Source organism: Aethalodelphis obliquidens, unplaced genomic scaffold, assembly GCF_003676395.1.
Source record: "Aethalodelphis obliquidens isolate GAN/ISIS:26980383/991018 unplaced genomic scaffold, ASM367639v1 scaffold36, whole genome shotgun sequence".
In the NCBI taxonomy this organism is placed as follows: Eukaryota; Metazoa; Chordata; class Mammalia; order Artiodactyla; family Delphinidae; genus Aethalodelphis; species Aethalodelphis obliquidens.
In genome coordinates this window covers 2,534,407-2,555,841 of record NW_020837980.1, presented here as the reverse complement: position 1 = coordinate 2,555,841, position 21,435 = coordinate 2,534,407, and the positions used below count along the sequence as shown (strand labels likewise).

Here is a 21,435-nt window from a genome sequence, read left to right as displayed (position 1 = left end):
GGCTTGCAGGACTACTATGTGATAGTCCTGTAAATTTTCCTAGTGAAAATGAGATGATTACAAGCCTTCTGGAATCCAACATGAAACTTTCATTTCTCTAGGGGTTATATAAAAAGAATTCCATTTATAGTTTGAAGCTACATAAAGATTAAGAAGGAAGAAAGCACCAGTGCTCGATTTAGATAAGAATTTGAATTGCTCCAAGGATAAATCATGAGTATACACAGATTAGTTCCAAGCTGGCTAGGAAAAAATGTGGAAAAATGGTTAAGCTTAATGAGAATGGAAACTAAGAGCAAGAACATATTTGGAGAGGTGAAAGCTTCTTAATTTATTAAAGAAGTTTTCTCAAACATAAAGTGCATCAGAAATTAACTGTTAAATGTGGTTTATATAACTCATCTAAAAAAATCTGATGAAATCAGAAAATAATCTTTTATACCACCCACCTTTACAAAATTTTTTATTAATTCTTATTTGTCAGATGCTCCAAGATTGTAGATTAGCCTCTTAGAACATATTAGCCCCTTTGAGAGGTCTTTCATGATACAAAGGTACTATTTAGCAAAAAGCCATAATTCATTCTAATAGCAATATCATGCCTTGGCAATCACAGAGGCAAGGGACTGAACTATACCCTAGTGACCTGAAAGAGTTAATGCACACCCCTAAGTGCTTCTGTCTGGAAGAAAAAAAAAATTGGTGGATATGTCCAGAAAAACCGGCAGAAGAATACTCTATAGTAAACCTTAGAAAGAAGCTTCAATTTCAGCAGGACAATCAAAAGTTAGTGTCGTTTTCTGTCTTCCCTTTCCAAAATCTTAGGAACAGAGGGTTAAAGTCATAAAAGCTCATTTTTCTCATAAAACCTCCCTTTTTCTCTCTTTTGATCCTAAGATGAGATAAAAATTTACCTTCTGAAAGTAAACTGTTACCTTTACATGGGGAAGTTGTGACTTCATTGCAGGATGAAGACAAAATATAAGAATAAGGATTTATTAGAAAAGGAATAGGCCTCATTTAACTAGACTTGATCCTAAAATATGAGTAAATAAAATGCGTACAAGGTGAGACAGTATTAACAGATTTGAAAAACATGGAATTTAAGTTTCATTTCAAACATCCTCAAAGTATAGAAAAGTTAAAAATAAGGTTAAAGGCAATTAAATACATAATTCAATGAGCAGCTTAATGAGTTAGTTGATTTATACTTTCCAGTGAAATTATTTTATATAGTATAAAATACTGGTAAAAAAGAGTTCTTAAAGGGAAAGGAGAGGCGGAAAAATCTGTATTTTAAAAAAGTTAACAAAATCAGTAATGTATAGCCCACTAAAAACCATGAAAAGGGAAACTCTGCTTCTTTTTACTTTGTCAAAGTTCTGCATCTGTTCCCGGTTGGTCAGCCAAGATTCCATGTCCTGAGCAGTCTGAATCACAAACGCTTCATAATCTGCAAACATCTGCGTAAAGCGGTTAGCAAAGACCTCTCGGAGCTGTACGTTGAGCTGGTAGTCCCTTAGTTCTGCCTCTTCACACTGCAGTTTTAAATCTTTTTCTTTTTCACTCAAAGAGGCAGAGAGGTCCATTTTTTCCATGGTCACACCAGTCCGCTTGGCTAGAGCCTGGAGGCGGGCTATGGTTTCGTTGCCCTTCAGTAACTCATACATGCTAATGTTATTAGCAGAGACGTTGCCATTCTTCTTGTCATTGACCAAGTCTTTCAGAACCAGATTCTTTAGCTTGGTGGCACTCTCACTACAATGTAGGCTGCCCTCAGGAGGGATCCCAAATTGAAGAAGAATTTCAGAGAGTTCCTGGATAAAATCTACTTTATTGGGGAACTGTGGAAATTCTTCAGGCAACTCAATAAAATGGTTGTCAATATCCACAAAACACAAATTAGCCTGAAAGAGGAAAAAGAAATACAAAGGTTTTTAAATTGGAGATTGGGATTGACATATACACACTATTATACATAAAAGATAACTAATAACAACCTGCTGTATAGCACAGGGAACTCTATTTGGTGCTCTGTAATGACCTATATGGAAATGGAGTCTAGAAGAGAGTGGATATATGTATATGTATGGCTGATTCACTTTGCTGTACAGCAGAAACTAACACAACATTGTAAGTCGACTATACTTCAATTAAAAAATTAATTAAAAAAACTTTTACTTAATAAAATGCTAAAAGTATCAATTAAAAAATACAAAGGTTTTATAGTAATTTTATGTTCTAAAATATTCTTGCCAACTATTATAAACAAAATCAACTATTATAAAGAAAAGGTTGCACTGCCTTTTATGTTAACCTTCTCAGGGTTAAGAATATTTTACTCTTTAAAAATAAATCTCTGTTGCCAGCATTTTTCCCTATGTGAGGGAATATATAAGTATATATTTAATACATATGAATCATTTCCCCTGGGTCTCATCAGTTTATTATAATCCGGATATAACTCTGTAATACATGGCATCGAACAGACTTTCCTTAGACAGGTAAAAGCACACAGACTCATAGTACCTTACAAATTAGGCACTGGGGAAAATAAAATGCTTACTGAGCTTGAACTTTCTATGCCATTCCACTGCTCTAACACCGTTTATAATGTAGAATTCGCAATAACTGCTAAAATTTAGCAGCTGTAGTATCCCAAAATGGAATGAAACTGGCAAAGGGCAATCCAGTCCACAGAAACCCCACAAGTTTTCACTTTATCTAAACTTAGCTTCAACCTCTTACATGGCAAAACCATTTCAGAAGCCACTGGACGAAGAGCAGGAGGCAGAGAGCAGTGGAGGCAAGTGCCTAGAGAAAGGTAAGTGACCAACCCTTGGGTAACTCAGACTTGACTTGAACATTTTTGAGTTGAGGAAAAGAGGAGACAGAAATAAGAGGAAATGTTTTTTGAGTTTGTTTACACTTTGGATTTTGAATTAAAAGACTTTTAAATATCTTTCAGATATAGAAAATTCAAGGGGCTAAGTACCTGCCTAAAATTTGCATTGTCCCTCAGGTACTTGATGACAGTATATACAAAAACAGTATTTTACCTTTACTGTCCATACCCTCTTGATCAGAACAAGGTTGTCAGAGTAAAGGAAAACTAAGCTCCTAAACTGGGGAGGAGGAGGGGGGCAAGGTAGTCCATCACATAAAACTGATCCTGACTGGATTAGTAGCTGGACACAAGGCATGGGGTGAAGTCAATAAACAGAATAGGAAGCCTCACCTCATGCTTCCCCATCTCCCCGCCCCTCAACAATGCCCCCAGGTCAGCAAGGAGAGAATTCATACTGTCTTCTGATCCTGAATGCCAAGGTAAGATGAAAAGAGGAGAGCAAACAATTAGGCTTCTGTTATTCTCTCCTTTTTTTTTTTTAGTGTCAAATTAAAAAAAAATAATTAATTAATTTTTGGCCGCATTGGGTCTTCATTGCGGTGCCCGGGCTTTCTCTAGTTGCGGTGAGTGGGGAGGCTACTCTTCATTGCAGTGTGCGGGCTTCTCACTGTGGTGGCTTCTCTTGTTGTGGAGCACGGGCTCTAGGCGTGCGGGCCTCAGTAGTTGTGGCTTACGGGCTCTAGAGCACAGGCTCAGTAGTTGTGGTGCATGGGCTCTGTAGTTGTGGCACACGGGGGCTTTGTTGCCCTGCGGCATGTGGGATCTTCCTGGACTAGGGCTTGAACCTGTGTCCCCTGCAATGTCAGGCAGATTCCTAACCACTGCGCCACCAGGGAAGTCTCTGTTATTTCTGTTTGATCCCTGTTCTTCATATTAGATACTGATGAGCAAGAAGTATAGCAAAATTTCAAATTAAGATTGATAAAAACTCAAGATTTTCCACCATCCAAAAACAGAATCAACAGTGATTCTTCAAGCCTAAAATAACCTTTGAATCCAACCCTTTAATTCTGCAGATGAAGAAACTGAGGCCCAAGAAGGTAGGTGACTTCCTGACACCTGTTCCAGGTACACACCCTCAAACAGCCTGGTAGCTTAAGGGATTTTTTTCTTCTCCATTATGCCTCATCTCCAATGTCAATAGTTTTCTCTATATAGAGTAAGAGCTGAAGTCACATCTTACTGAAGACAGTAGTGCTATTACAGCTTTATTTAAATCCACATCTTTATATATGTTTCTACAGTCTGTAGAAAGTAGGATATACTGTAAGCCTTAAAGGGAGAAACTAGGTCACCATAATTCAAATGGATGATTCAATGTCTTTAAAAATGGAAGAAAAAATTCACTAACTTGCTAATCTAAATGTTAACCAGCAACCTCTCACCACTTACATTTTGTACTGTATCCTTCATTAATGCCTTCCTGCTATCCTTTTCTATACCTCTCCTTCCCCTGTGAAAAGAGAAAAATGATACATTTGGGGAAATTTTAAAGCTTGTTATGCTCATGTAATCACTGCTGAGCCAAAAATGTGCGGCAAGGTGGATGTTCCAGCACCACAGCTACGGGCCTGTCTTCATGTTCCTGCAAGTCCCTCTCACCCTCCTATGCTGACTTACAGGAGCCTGAATTGGGGCTTTGATTATTACAAAGTAGAAATAGGGAATGTAAACTTGTGTTATAAAAATTTATTGAAGAAAAACCAAAAAGCCCTTTTTCTAAAACAGATAAGAACTCCATACAATAGAGTATTCTAAGTCAGTTTCTCACTTTTAATACCATTAAATTAAAAAAAAATTTTAAGAACTCAAGAATAAAAAATATACTCAACATCTCAATCTTATGATGTTTTAGAACTATTTCTTTTTTAAAAAATATTTAATTATTTATTTGGCTGCACCGGGTCTTAGTTGCGGCCCGCGGAATCCTCGCTGCCTCGTGCGAGAACTTCGTTGTGACATGCAGGCGCTTTTAGTTGTGGCATGCATGTGGGATCTAGTTCCCCCACCAGGGATTGAACCCAGGCTCCCTGCATTGGGAGTGCGGAGTCTTAACCACTGGACCAACAGGGAAGTCCCTAGAACTAAATATTTCTATATTTTTACTGATTAACACTGCCCAGAAGCCTTCATCTGTAATTACTTCCAATTAAAAACAACAAACATTCCCTCAAAAGTAGGCGACAAAGACTTGAAGCTTAATGATCTCTTCTGCCATGAAGGCTTCCCATGTTCTTATCCTAAAGGCATCTTGATTTCCTCTGTATATATTCTTAGTTCTTTCATTCCTCTTATTCGTTTTTTTTTAGCCTGTGTTATTGATATTTGTAAATGTCTTACTTTGGAAATCAGAAATCACCTCTTAAAGGTGACATTTTTCTCTAGATGTCTCCCCGTATATTGTACACTAGTAGTGTATGATACAACTGTTTGATGAATGAATGAATAAGGCTTAAGGACATTGTCATTTTGTGGAACCTTAAAAATATAGGCAAGAGGAAGAAGTATCCAGGGATGTGAGTCCAGGACAGCCCTCTTCATGTTTGGTAAGAGTCCTGGTTTCTCAATAGCTGAAGTTAAGCTGGTATAAGGGTAAGCCAGAGGGGCACATTTAACATTTTCATAAAATTTTAGGGCAAGATATGACAAAAAGAAAGTAGAAAAGCAATGCTGTTTCAGTTTTTCCCTAGATTTTTTTGTCTACCGTTCAGTGTAAAGATGAGCAAGAATGGTAGAAAATGAGGTACAGTCTATGCAACTAATCCCCAGTGCCACATCCTTCCACCATCACTCTCCCCCGCTCCCCCGACCAAAACTATATAACAAATCGCTACCTGTGCCTGTCATTTTGGAATCATGGGGCAAGTGAGTGGGTAGTTAATTATAAGTCTATGTAGTTACATTAGTTAGCTAACAACTAAAATCATGTCTTCTTAAAATAATCATTTTGTAAACTTATTTTCACAACTATTCTAAGAAGCCCTCTCACTATTTTTAGCTATTAGTATATTTTACAGTTTTCAAAGCAAGGGAGGGTATTACCAGTCACTTTTTTAAAATGACTATTTTTATACCCACTTCCTCCTCCAAATTCTGTGGAGTAGATTCTTTCATCTCATTGTAAAATGAAACCAGAGCAAAGTGATATGCTATTAGTCTTTTATTATAAAACAGTAATGCTCTAATGAATACTTTCTATACAGAAGCAGTGTTATTTTCACAGCTGATTCAGGTTATTTCTTATTATTCTACTCTATGAATACATGAGTATGTATATTTATTAAATAGTGTTGGTTTAGTGAATGAAAAATTAGAAAATCACGGACATTACTGTAACAGCTTTCAGAATTTTTAAGTTTGTTTATTTTTAGAGTCAGAGTATACACACAGGCATAGAGACAGAAAGATTTCCTGACAAATACATCAACGTGGCATTTAAAATTGCTCAACAATTATTACTCATGCAAAAATGGAAAGATAATATTTATGTGTCTAAAAATATATCATTTAATTAACATGCAAAGAGACCAGTTACTCAACAAGAAGCTAAAACATGTCACTGTTTAAGTCTTTAAAACAAAATGCATGGGCTTCCCTGGTGGCGCAGTGGTTGAGAGTCCGCCTGCCGATGCAGGGGACGCGCGTCCGGAGCCTGTGCTCCGCAGCGGGAGAGGCCACAGCAGTGAGAGGCCCGCGTACCGCCAAAAAAAAAAAGAAAGAAAACAAAATGCATTTGGCTAGTCTATTTCTTTTTCCTTAAAAATTTAAAGGACTTACTTCTTTGAACTAACAAGATACTTAGATTAATTTAATAAAAGAGAAAATGAGAGTTCAGGTATTAGAAAAAAGAGGTATAAGAGAGAGGGAGAAGCAGAGAACGTGCACAAGCTCAAAAAAGAGCAAAACAGTTTGCATGTGTATTTTATATGATCTGAATCAAGCTATTTGCCCCTGAACAAAAATGTTAATTTTCGTAGGGAAACATTCATTAGAATAAAGTAAGCAGTGGATGATTACAAGAATCATTACTGGGTATAACGTCCGTGGCTTAGTGTGTTATTTTAAATTCATTTATTAAAATGAGAATCTCTATGGGTAATAAGAACAAAAAAGAGTGAAGCACAGCATGAAAGATTTTATTAAGAAAGGTGCTAATTAAATAGCGAATAATATAATGTAATTAACCATTTTATGTTTTTTAATAGGCCATGGCACTCTCATCAATATTTCAATTCAAAGGCTTTACATTTCAATTCTGAGTACCATTAACAACAGCTAAAAATTAGATTCAAAATGCTTTCAAGAATTCCTGTTTATTTTCTTCTGAAACAACATTTGAAAATATAGCACACAGAAAGCACAGTAATCTTAAGGTAGACTAAAAGCTAAGGGTTAGAATTTTTTTTTTTTTTTTTTTTGCGGTACGCGGGCCTCTCACCACTGTGGCCGCTCCCATTGCGGAGCACAGGCTCCGGACGCGCAGGCTCAGCGGCCATGGCTCACGGGCCCAGCCGCTCCGCGGCATGTGGGATCTTCCCGGACCGGGGCACGAACCCGTGTCCCCTGCATCGGCAGGCGGACTCTCAACCACTGCGCCACCAGGGAAGCCCCAAGGGTTAGAATTTTTATCTCAACCAGAGAGCTAAGCTAACATTTAGAAAAAGCTGATAACTGGCCTTACGTCTGAAAACAGACTGCTAAAGTATTTAATATTTCCATGATCCCTAGCTTGCTGAAAGATGTTACTTTTCATTTGGTAGAGGTCAAGAATCAAATTCACCTCAATTAATACAATAATTTGAAGGATGTTAAAATTGGGCTGTACCACTTAAAAACAAAATTTATAACAGGAATAGGGAAAAAGAAATAAAATGTTATTAAAATAATAAAGCTCCTAGATAATACTACTACTGCTCCATCTTCACAAATTTACAGCTGTGAAAATTTGCCACTGTCCTGTTTTGATCCATGTTTAATTAATGACTATGTCATATAATAATCATCAGGAATCAGGATCTGCATTCTATGGCTGAGCCTCTGCCCTAGACCTACTTGGAAGATGCAGAATAGCCAGAGACTCAGTTCAGACAAAGACAATGCTATCTAACAAAAGTGGGCTTGACCTAAATCAACAACAGCAAGTGCTTCATCGTTCACTGTAAGTTTTTACCTCTTGAGGAAGTTCTAGCTTAGAACGGTCAGTTCCTTCTTTTGACTGAAGGCCCATCAGATAAGGGACAGGAGCATCAAGAAAATGTAGCAGAGAAGCAGGGAGGATGGGCACATAAACATGCTGCCACTGAAATGGGAACAGAAGTGTGGTGATGCCTTCCGCCACAGTCATCAGGCGTTGATAATCTGTACAGAACAGCAACAACAAAAATGGTAGGGAAGATTACAAGTCAAAACATAATCACTGCATTAAGCTTGAAAATATGAATTTCCAGAAAAAATTCGTGTGCTAATAAATAAGTAAAATGTTTCTTCATGACCATGCAGAAAAGAGGTCAGCTCTATTCCACCATAATTAAAAGAGTTAAATGGTTTCATTGAATGGTTTTAAGGGGGTATGAGTAGGTGGGAAACATCATTAAGCTTTTTGCTTCTGAAAACACTGGTATGTGTATTGACGTTCCCTCAAAATGCAAAGCAAATAAGAACTAATAAAATTGCTCTTGGCACTTCTCCCATTGAAAATGTGTAAGAATATTGCTACTGATCACTTTTTATATACATGTATATCTATGCAATCCTCAATTCAGAGGCTCTGTTTTTCTTGTATAAATGATCATGGCTATAGCCTATAGGTATCCTTATTATATTTATTTTAGCCTTCATTTTGTGGGTACAAGAAGTCAACAGATATATGCATTCATAGTCACACTTCCTACATTAACCTCCAACTCAAATCTAGGGACAAAGTGAAAGCTACCAGAAAATTAGAGGTTGGTTTTTTTGTTGTGTTTTGTTTACATGAACTAATTTATCAAAACTAAAAACTGTCCACAGTATTAAAGTGCCTTCTCACCCCACCCCCAGTTTTATTGAAATATAATTGACATATAACATTTGGTGTACAACATGATGATTTGATATATATATAAACAGCAAAATAAATTACCACAATAAGTTTAGTTAACATTCATCAACTCACATAGCTACAAATAAAGTGCCCTCTAAAACCACTCTGCCATGGATGCTATACATACATATGTCTATATCCCTATTTAAACCTTCAGAAGCAGGGCTTCCCTGGTGGCGCAGTGGTTGAGAGTCCGCCTGCCGATGCAGGGGACACAGGTTTGTGCCCTGGTTCGGGAGGATCCCAAATGCCGCGGAGCGGCTGGGCCCGTGAGCCATGGCCGCTGAGCCTGCGCGTCCAGAGCCTGTGCTCCGCAGCGGGGGAGGCCACAACAGTGAGAGGCCCGCGTACCGCAAAAAAAAAAAAAAACAAATACCAGGCAGCTTGAGGGAAGAGGGTGTTTGGTATTTTGTGGGTTGCACAGTGACCTTGCTTGGAGTGGATGGTCCCGTGAGACCGTTTATGCTCTACAGAGCAACATGGCTCAGCTATGAGCATCCAATCAGTCTACAGTGACAGGGAGGCTGAGCTGAGAGCTAGATCAGCTCCTGGGTGTCAGGGGCTTTTTAATTTCTTTCTCATTTAAAAGCCAGACACAGGTGAAAGGTTCAGGGTTTTAAACAGTCAGATCCTGTGCCAGTTATCTATTGATCTATTTACTGAGCTCCAAATCACTCCATAGGTGGTCTATGAAAATGGACTGGACCGTAAGCATGTTCTCTTTTATAGTGAACACACCAGAAAACTTTGCCAGAGAGGACAGCAGAGAGACACTGCAGGAGGAAGCGCTTCTCCTCCCTGGTTTTGGAGTGTAGTGGGCAAGGTGCAGTGTTTTGTGTGTTCTTGCTCCTTCTGCATGGCTGATCACTGGTGTGGATATGTGAGGACATCTGGTGTCCCACTTCCCCGGCCACACGCCCAGAGTGGGCAGCCTCAGTGACTGGGCCCTCCTAATGCGGACACGGCACACTCATATCTCACACAGCCACCTGGCGCCCTGACAACTTCTGTGTGCCTGCCCACCAGCCACAGCTCACTTGGACCTGGGAGGTTTGTCTTGTCTTCTGCTTGCCTGGTGACTGAGGATCAGCTCTGGCCCAGGCAACCCACTGACCTCCACCATCCAATGAGCTGCTACCACACTTTCTTCAGTGAGATATGAACCTCAGCCTTGGGAAGTGGGTCTCCTTCCAAGTTTGTCCTTCCTAGGGTACCCTTTAGAGTTTTCTTCATGTCTTTATAGTTTCCTATTATAGTTTAACAATTCTTCTTATTACATTCCTCTATGTAAATTACTGTGTGGTTTAATCTGTCTCGTGATTGGACCTATCCTGAAAGGCAGAGGGTTTTAAGCCGTCATATCAAATCCCTAGCAGCTTGGCTACTTTATCTGCTGTTGATGGAAAATGTTCAATCTCAAAGGAAACACAGATTCTTTAAGGAATGGAAACCAGCATCTTGGGCTATTTTCTTGCTTTGATTATGGTAAACTTTCACTTGGGAAGTGAAAATAAATTATATGTTTTCCTCTCTTCTAGTAGACATGAAAGACTGATACACATGGTTTATTTTTCCTTCACCACAATTCCACCAACTTGTGGGTGTTCTATGTCTATTCTTTTTTCCAGTTCTGCTTTCTCAAGATTGGTTTAAATGCCATACACATTTTAATAATGCAGTTACTTAGCAGAAACAAGACAATTCTTTTTAACTGAATCAAGAAATAAAAGGTAGTTTTCTTCTTTAAGCATGTTTTTAAAAATTTAAATAATTTGGAAAATTATTTTTTCTTTGATACTCAAAGTGAGGAATGTGTAATAAGTTTCCACATTTAAGACATGCCTCAGCACGGCATATGAGGCTCTTCATAACTTGGCCCTTTCCTGCCTCATTTCTTACCACCACATATACAGTCACATTATCTGCTTAAAATTCATTTACTGAACATGAAATATTTTCACAGGTCCCTGTGCCTCTGTACACCCCTTCCCTCTACCCAGAATATCTCTTCCCCTTGCAGTACCTGGCTAAGTTCCACTTTTTCCTTAGGCAATGGTTCCTTTGGAAAGCATTCTCTGAATACTTATCGTCAAGAGAGTCCCTTCCACATGCTTCCACAGTACCCCACCTCTATTTCCATCACACTAATTATTCCTCTCACTAAAACTATTAAAATTCAATTATAATTATCTGTTCATATATCTCTCCACTATTCCCTGCTAACCTTCACCTGCTGGAGAGCAATGACTATATTTTTAATCTCAGAATTTCTAGCACTTGGTACGGGACCTACTACATAGTGAGTGATCAATGAATGTGTACTAAGAAATTAATATGTTAACATCTAGGACATGTAAAATGAAATAAAACTATTGGACATTATGCTTGCCTATGTTATACAATAAAACATACTGCCAAAAATTTGCCTAGCAGTGGCACAGGCAAAGACTCTGAGATGGCCTGGCCTCCACTGTCTCATCCCCCGGGTCTCGGCCCCTGTCCACCAGCATCACTGTGGAGAATAAGGTCAGCCCCCTGGGGACAGTCCAGCGGCCTGGGGCTGGAGCTGAGGTTGGGGGCACAGGACCCATGTTGCAGGCTGAGGAGATGGCTGAGTGACACAGAGCAGGTCCAGCGCTGCCTGGTGGTGCAATGCCCCATGAAAAGGCCATGATTATTGGGGTTTACATACTGCGAAGCACTGCCAGTGGAGGTGTGAGGATGGTGGTGTACAGCACACCTCTGGTGAACATCCTGATGCAGCTGAAAGATTATACATTTACTAACTCGAGGCAGTGACTGGTTACTAACTGAGCCAGGCTGGCTTTGAGGGCTTGGACCCATGCATAATTCAGCTTATCTTCCTCGTTCACAAAGATATCACAAAAGGCAGAATACAAATTCAAATGAACATTAAAAAAAAATCACCCTCGATGATGGCTGAAAAGTGAGCTACATTTTGCTTTAATCAGATTGACAAAGATTAAAAAGAAAATCACAGCAAAGGTGTGGAGAAAAGGGTATTCTCATACATTGCCTTATAAAGGCAGCATAAATTGCTAGAGCTTTGTACTTGGCAGTATCTATCAAAAGCTTAAAAAATATACAGATCATCTGACCCAGCAATTCTAGTAATTTATCACACAAATATACAAAAACATATGTACATGGACGCGATGTATAAAGTGTCATTTATAACAATAAACTATTTATAATACCCTAAGTAACTAACAAAAGGGTTAGATTTATGGCCAGTTATATAATGAAATATACTGAAGCTATTAAAAGTATATCTATATTATCAACATGGAAAACCAAAGTGTGTTTGGCAGCAGCAGGAAGCAGCTAAGTACTAAAAACCTGCTGAAACTCCACTGCTGGGTATATGCCCAAAAGAACTGAAAGCAGAGTGCTGAAGATATATTTGTACATCTGTGTTTATAGTACCATTATTCGCAGTAGCCAAAAGGTGGAAACTATCCAGGCATCCATCAATGGATGAATGGATAAACAAAATGTGGTATATACATACAATGGAAAGTTATTCAGCCTTAAAAAGGGAGGAAATCCTGACATATGCTACAACAGGGATGAACCTTAAGGACATTATGTTAAGTGAAATAAGCCAGTCAAAGAAAGACAAATATTGTATAATTCCACTTACATGAGGTATCTAAAGTAGTCAATTCATACAAACAAACGAAGAATGGTGGTTGTCAGGAAGGGGCTAAGAGGAGTGCAAAATGCAGAGTTATTGTTTAATGGGTATAGAGTTTCAGCTTTGCAAGATGAAAAAAGCTCTGGAGATTGGTTGCACAACAATGGGAATATACTTAATGCTACTGAACTTTTCACTAAGCAATAGTTAAGATGGTAAATTTATGGGGTTTTTTTCTTATCACAATTTTTTTTTAAAGGAGCTTTTATTGTATTATTTTTTAATTAATTATTTTTGGCTGTGTTGGGTCTTCGTTTCTGTGCGAGGGCTTTCTCTAGTTGTGGCAAGCGGGGACCACTCTTCATCGCGGTGCGCAGGCCTCTCAGTATCGCGGCCTCTCTTGTTGCGGAGCACAGGCTACAGACGCGCAGGCTCAGTAGTTGTGACTCACGGGCTTAGTTGCTCCGCGGCATGTGGGATCTTCCCAGACCAGGGCTCGAACCCGTGTCCCCTGCATTGGCAGGCGGATCCTTAACCACAGTGCCACCAGGGAAGCCCCTCTTATCACAATTTTTAAAACTTGCTGAATATAATCTATATGGAAATAATCTGTGGGAAGTAGAATCCCCCCAAAATGGATCTATGAGAATAAATAATTTGAATCTGACTTGAAAAGGATTTATTTGATATGAGATGACTTTTTAAAAAAGTATACATATGTTTCAAAGTCAAATAGGCTTGCAAAATAGGCAATGAACTATATATTCATTGAGAATTGTTTTCTAAATTAAAAGGTCTTGTTTAATTCATAATTTTAAATAAAATATAGCTTCCTATAAATATATATATCTATACATTCATAAAAATATAATTTCCTAACACTCATGAGGATATGTGAAAAGTAGTATCTTATTGCTTCAATGAAGGTTAAAACAAAGTATTTATGCACATACTATGTACTTAAATCATTTAACGTAGGTTAGATATAATTGTTAATTGTTGGTAAAAGAGAAAAAAGATCTGGATTATTTTCCTATTTTACATTACTAGTAGTTACATTAATATGCCTAGCAGTTGTTACATTCTGTAATAACTGTCACACTCAATCTGTTCATTTTAATTTTAGTTCAGTGATCTTTTTTAAACATTTCTATTTACGGCAGTGTTGTAGACTAGGACTCCAAAACTAGTCTACAAATGGTAAATAAAATAGCTATATAACATCCAATACATGACTATGAATTTGCCAAAAAAAAAAGGGAAGTTGGGGCTTCCCTGGTGGCGCAGTGGTTAAGAATCTGCCTGCCAATGCAGGGGACACGGGTTCGAGCCCTGGTCTGGGAAGATCCCACATGCCGCGTAGCAACTAAGCCTGTGCGCCACTACTGAGCCTGCATTCTAGAGCCCGCGAGCCACAACTACTGAATCCCGCATGCCTAGAGCCTGTGCTCCGCAGAAAGAGAAGCTACCACAATGAGAAGCCTGTGCACCGCAACGAAGAGTAGCCCCCGCTTGCCTCAACTACAGAAAGCCCGTGCGCAGCAATGAAGACCCAATGCAGTTAAAAATAAATAAATAAAGTAAATAAATTAAAAAAAAAATAAAAATAAGGGAAGTCATTGGAGGCTGGGAACAAAATGTGAGCAAGAGTCCAGTGTGGTAAAACTCAAACATCTGGCTGTCTTTGGAGTGTTTACTGATCTAAGGTGGCCTAGAGCTTTGGTTTTACCTCTGTGCATGTTGAGGGACAAAGTCCAAGAAGGGCTGGAATTAAGATGGTAGATCCTCTTGCAAAAAGCTAGACCTAAAAGGGCAAAAACCTGTAGAAAGGAAAAAAACAAAACCAAAATCTGTATTGCCAAGGAAAGTAGTCTGTCCTGGCCCTGGCCGAGGCCCAGGGAGGAAGGGGGAAAAAAGCCTCCCTGTGAATTCCTACCTACTGGCTTGTTTTCAAGGATGTTTGGGGGCTCTCATGTTATCTGTATGGCCCAAAGAAAGACTAAGAGTGAGAATTTTAACTTAAAGTAAACCTGTGTTGCCAGTGAATTCAAGTGCCTGGTGAAAGAAAATACAAACCCTTCCTGGAGGAATAAACCCTCAATCCTCAACTCATGAGATATTGAATTTATCTGAGAAGGAATATAAAATGTGTATGTTTAATATGTTTAAGGAAATTAAAGGAAGAATTAGGAGTAAGACTATTTATAGGACCACTGAAATTAAAATGTCAAAGGAAGGGTTAACTATGGATTAAACATGGATAAAAAGAGAATTTATAAGGTGGGACATAAATCAACCAGAATACAGCACAGAGACAAAGAGATAGAAAAAGAGGTTGAGAGATATGGAAGACAGAGCAAGACAGAGTAACACGTTTAATTAAAGTTCAGGAGGATAAAAAAGAAAAAAGACAGATGCAAGTAAAATTTAGAAAGATGGTTAAGAATTTTCCAACACGTGAAAAATACTAACCCTAGAATTCAGGAAACACAATGAATCACAAGCAGGACAAATAAAGAAACCCTCATTTAGATAACAGCAGAATATAATGTGCAAAGAGGGAGAGGAAAAACAAACTTTCAACATAGAATTTAATATCCAATGAAACCATCTTTCAAAAACAAGGACAAATTTAAAACACTGTCAGATGAACGAAATCTAATAGACAATGCCACCTCATTTAAGGAACTTGTAAGGATACACTTTAGGAATAAGGAGACTAATCCCAGAAGAAATACCTAAGATACAAAATCGAATGTGAATCTTTTTTAAAATGGCAATTATGAGTAATTTTAAGCAAAATCAAGTACATAAAATATACCTAATTTGAGGGATTATCAAAATTTTGAACAACTATAACAAGTAAGCCATGATGGGGGTGATAGGAGTCAAAGCATTTTTAGAGTACCTGTATTTTAAAGATTCCGATTAACATAACACTGAGTGTTCATGTTAAAATCTCAAAGTTTGCCATTAATAAAGAGAAACAGAGCATATAACACCTACAATAATTAAATTTAAAAAAAAACTGCAATGAGAAAAAATGTTTCAATTATTTCAAAAGAAGGCAAAAAAGAAAAAAAAAGAGGGAGAAAGGCAAATGGTCAAAATAAATGAAAATTTAAAAATTCTTAGAATTGAATAATGAAAATACCAGATACTAAGACTTGTGGGATGCAACTAACGTAACACTCAAATACTTAAGATGCTAATACTGGGGGTGGGATGGGTCCAAAGGAAGTAAAAAACAAAACCAGAAATTAATAAAACAGAAAACAAAGATAAAAAAGAGAGTACAAACAAAGGTAAAAGTTTAAAAAGAATAACATAGTGGGGGACCTTCAAGACGGAGGAGGAGTAAGACGCGGAGATCACCTTCCTCTCCACAAATACATCAGAAATACATCTACATGTGGAACAACTCCTACAGAACACCTACTGAACGCTGGCAGAAGACCTCAGACCTCCCAAAAGGCAAGAAACTCCCCACATACCTGGGTAGGGCAAAAGAAAAAAGAAAAAACAGAGACAAAAGAATAGGGACGGAATCTGCACCAGTGGGAGGGAGCTGTGAAGGAGGAAAGGTTTCCACACACTAGGAAGCCCCTTCGTGAGATGGGGGTGGGATGGGCAGTTGGGGGGAAGCTTCGGAACCACAGAAGAGAGCGCAGCAACAGGGTGCAGAGGGCAAAGCAGAGAAATTGCCGCACAGAGGATCGGTGCTGACCAGCACTCACCAGCCTGAGACACTTGTCTGCTCACCCACCAGGACAGGTGGGCATTGGGGGCTGAGGCTCGGGCTTTGGTGGTCAGATTGCAGGGAGAGGACTGGGGTTGGCTGCATGAACACAGCCTGAAGGGGGGCTAGTGCACCACAGCTAGGCAGGAGGGAATCCAGGAAAAAGTCTGGACCTGCCGAAGAGGCAAGAGACCATTGTTTCAGGGTGCGCTAGGAAAGGGGATTCCTTCCCTGTGTGCCCATAGAAGGCAGAGAACTGCCTAAGCAAGCTCCAGAGAAGGGCGCAAGCTGCACCTATCAGTTCAGACCCAAAGACGGGCATGAAATGCTAATGCTGCTGCCGCTGCCACCAAGAATCCTGTGTGCAAGCACAGGTCACTACCCACAACCCCTCCCAACCCCCCCAGAGCCTGTGCAGCACGCCACTGTCAGGGTCCCGAGATTTAGGGACAACTTGCCCAGGAGAATACACAGAGTGCCTCAGGCTGTTGCAATGTCATGCCGGCCTCTGCCACCATAGGCCACCCCGCATTCCAATTATGACTACCATACCTCTCCCTCTCCCCAGCCTGAGATGGCAAGAGAGCCCTAATCAGCCGCTGCTTTAACCCCCTCCAGTCTGGGTGGGGAACAGATACCTGAGGGTGACCTACATGCAGAGGCGGGGCCAAAACCAAAGCTGAACCTCAGGAGCCATGCAAATAAAGAAGAGAAAGGGAAATTTCTACGTGCAGCCTCAGAAGCAGCGGATGAAATCCCCACAATCAACTTGATGAATCCTGCATCTGTGGAATACCTGAATAGACAACAAATGTTCCCAAAATTGAGGTGGTAGATTTGGGGAGCAACTGTAGACTTGGGGTTTGCTGTCTGTGACTGATTTGTTTCTGATTTTTATGTTTATCTTAGTTTAGTTTTTAGTGCTTGTTATCATTGGTGGATTTCTTTATCGGTTTGGTTGCTCTCTTCTTCTTTTATTTAAAAATATTTTTTATTTTATTATTTTTTCTTCTTTTAATTTTTCTTTTTTTTTTTTTTATTTTTTTTTTTCTTTTCTTCCTTTTCTTCTGAGCCGTGTGCTGACACGGTCTTGGTGCTCCAGCTGGGTGTCGGACATGAGCCTCCGAGGTGGGAGAGCCAAGTTCAGGACATTGGACCACCACAGACCTCGTGGCCCCACGTATTATCAATCAGCGAGAGCTCTCCCAGAGATCTCTGGCTCAACACTAAGACCCAGCTCAACCCAATGACCAGTGCTGGACGCCCCATGCCAAACAACTAGCAAGACAGGAACACAACCCCACCCATTAGCAGAGAGGCTGCCTAAAATCATACTAAGTTCACAGACACCCCAAAACATAACAATGGATGCAGCCCTGCCCATCAGAAAGGTAAGATCCAGTCCCACCCAGCAGAACACAGGCACCAGTCTCCTCCACCAGGAAGCCTACACAACCCACTGAACCAACCTCACCCACTGGGGGCAGACAAGAAAAACAATGGGAACTAAGAACACGCAGCCTGCAAAAAGGAGACCCCAAACACAGTAAGTTAAACAAAATGAGAAGACAGAGAAATATGCAGAGATGAAGGAGAAAGGTAAAAAACCACCAGACCAAACAAATGAAGAGGAAATAAGCAGTCTACCTGAAAAAGAATTCAGAGTAATGATAGTAAAGATGATCCAAAATCTTGGAAATAGAATGGAGAAAATACAAGAAACATTTAACAAGGACCTAGAAGAACTAAAGAGCAAACAAACAATGATGACAACACAATAAATGAAATTAAAAGTTCTCTAGAAGGAACCAATAGCAGAATAACTGAGGCAGAAGAACAGATAAGTGACCTGGAAGATAAAATAGTGGAAATAACTGTCACAGAGTAGAATAAAGAAAAAGAATGAAAAGGCTTGAGGACAGTCTCAGAGACTTCTGGGACAACATTAAACGCACCAACATTCGAATTATAGGGGTCCCAGAAGAAGAAGAGAAAAAAAAAGGGTCTGAAAAAATATGTGAAGAGACTATAGTTGAAAACTTGCCTAACATGGGAAGGAAATAGTAAGTCAAATCTAGGAAGTGCAGAGAGTCCCATACAGGATAAATCCAAGGAGAAACACGTCAAGACACATATTAATGAAACTATCAAAAATTAAATACAAAGAAAAAATATTAAAAGCAGCAAGGGAAAAGCAACAAATAACATACAAGGGAACCCTCATAAGATTAACAGCTGATCTTTCAGCAGAAACTCTGCAAGCCAGAAGGCAGTGGTAGGATACTTTTAAAGTGATGAAAGGGAAAAACCTACAACCAAGATTACTCTACCCAGCAAGGATCTCATTCAGATTCAATGGAAAATTAAAACCTTTACAGACAAGCAAGAGTTAAGAGAATTCAGCACCACCAAACCAGCTTTACAACAAATGCTAAAGGAACTTCTCTAGACAGGAAACACAAGAGAAGGAAAAGACATACAAAAACAAACCCAAAACAATTAAGAAAATGGTAATAGGAACATACATATCGACAATTACCTTAAATGTAAATGGATTAAATGCTCCAACCAAAAGACAAAGACTGGCTGAACGGATACAAAAACAAGAACCATATATATGCTGTCTACAAGAGACCCACTTCAGACATAGGGACACATACAGACTGAAAGTGAGGGGATGGAAAAAGATATTCCATGCAAATGGAAATCAAAAGAAAGCTGGAGTAGCAATTCTCATATCAGACAAAATAGACTTTATTTTCTTATTTTTAAAATTTATTATTTATTTACTTTTGGCTTCTTTGGGTCTTTGTTGCTGCTGCACATGGGCTTTCTTTAGTTGCCGCGAGTGGGGGCTACTCATTGTTGAGGCAGACGAGCTTCTCTTTGCGGTGGCCTCTACTGTTGCAGAGCATGGGCTCTAGGCGTGTGGGCTTCAGTAGTTGTGGCACACAGGCTCAGTAGTTGTGGCTCACGGGCTCTAGATCACCGGCTCAGTAGTTGTAGGCGCACTGGCTTAGTTGCTCTGCGGCATGTGGGATCTTCCCAGACCAGGGCTTGAAACCGTATCCCCTGCACTGGCAGGCAGATTCTTAACCACTGTGCTACCAGGGAAGTCCCAAACTGGACTTTAAAATAAGGACTATTACAAGACACAGAGAAGGACACCACTTAATGATCAAGGGATCAATCCAAGAAGAAGATATAACAATTGTAAATATTTATGCCCCCAACATAGGAGCACCTCAACACATAAGGCAAAGGCTAACAGCCATCAAAGGGGAAACTGACAGTAACACAATCATAGTAGGGGACTTTAACACCCACTTTCACCAATGGACAGATCATCCAAAATGAAAATAAATAAGGAAACACAAGCTTTAAATGACACATTAAACAAGATGGACATACATGATACTTATAGGACACTCCATCCAAAAACAAAAGAATACACTTTCTTCTCAACTGCTCATGGAACATTCTCCAGGATAGATCATATCTTGGGTCACAAATCAAGCCTCAGTAAATTTAAGAAAATTGAAATCATATTACATATCTTCTGACCAAAATGCTATGAGACTAGATATCAATTACAGGAAAAAGACTAAAAAATACAAACACATGGAGGCTAAACAATATGCTACTAAAAAACCAAGAGATCGCTGAAGAAATCAAAGAGGAAATCAAAAAGTACCTAGAAACAAATGACAATGAAAACGTGACGACCCAAAACCTATGGGATGCAGCAAAAGCAGTTCTAAGAGGGAAGTTTATAGCAATACAATCCTATCTCAAGAAACTAGAAACATCTCAAATAAATAACCTAACCTTACACCTAAAGTAATCAGACAAAGAAGAACAAAAAAACCCCAACGTTAGAAGAAGAAAGAAATCATAAAAAACAGGTCCGAAATAAATGAAAAAGAAATAAAGGAAACAATAGCAAAGGTCACTTAAACCAAAAGCTGGCTCTTTGAGAAGATAAACAAAATTGATAAACTATTAGCCAGACTCATCAAGAAAAAAAGGCAGAAGACTTAAATCAACAGAATTAGAAATGAAAAAGGAGAAGTAACAACTGACACTGCAGAAATACAAAGGATCATGAGAGATTACTACAAGCAACTCTATGCCAATAAAATGGACAACCTGGAAGAAATGGAAAATATGAACAGACCAATCATAAGCAATGAAATTGAAACTATGATTAAAAATTTTCCAACAAACAAAAGCCCAGGACCAGATGGCTTCACAGGTGAATTCTATCAAACATTTAGAGGAGAGCTAACACCTATCCTTCTCAAATCCTTCCAAAATACAGCAGAGGGAGGAAAACTCCCAAACTCATTCTATGAGGCCACCATCACCCTGCTACCAAAATGACACAAAGATGTCACAAAAAAAGAAAACTACATGACAATATCACTGATGAACATAGATGCAAAAATACTCAACAAAATACTAGCAAACAGAATCCAACAGCACATTAAAAGGATCATACACCATGATCAAGTGAGATTTATCCCAGGGAGGCAGGGTTCTTCAACATACGCAAATCAATCAATGTGATAGACCATATTAACAAACTGAAGAATAAAAACCATATGATCATCTCAATAGATGCAGAAAAAGCTTTTGACAAAATTCAACACACATTTATGATAAAAACTCTCCAGAAAGTGGGCATAGAGGGAACCTATCTCAACATAATAAAGGCCATATATGACAAACCCACAGCAAACATTTATCTCAATGGCGAAAAAATGAAAGGATTTCCTCTAAGATCAGGAACAAGACAAGGATGTCCACTCTCACCATTATTATTCAACATAGTTTTGGAAGTCCGAGCCACAGCAATCAGGGAAGAAAAAGAAATAAAAGGAATACAAATTGGAAAAGAAGAAGTAAAACTGTCACTGTTTGCCGATGACATGATACTATACATAGAGAAGCCTAAAAATGCCACCAGAAAACTACTAGAGCTAATCAATGAATTTGGTAAAGCTGCAGGATACAAAATTAATGCACAGAAATCTCTTGCATTCCTA

General features: G+C 39.0%; 1 protein-coding gene across 1 annotated transcript in view; it reads right to left on the bottom strand.

Moving 5' to 3' along the window:
* The window catches only part of DENND5B (DENN domain containing 5B), a 210,836-nt gene that overhangs the window by 65,227 nt on the left and 124,174 nt on the right, over positions 1-21,435 (bottom strand). The window contains exons 5-6 of the mRNA XM_027129299.1: positions 8,079-8,266; positions 1,371-1,907 (exon numbers count right to left, since the gene is read on the bottom strand). Coding sequence (XP_026985100.1) covers positions 1,371-1,907; positions 8,079-8,266 — 725 coding nt within the window. The remainder of the gene's footprint in view (positions 1-1,370; positions 1,908-8,078; positions 8,267-21,435) is intronic.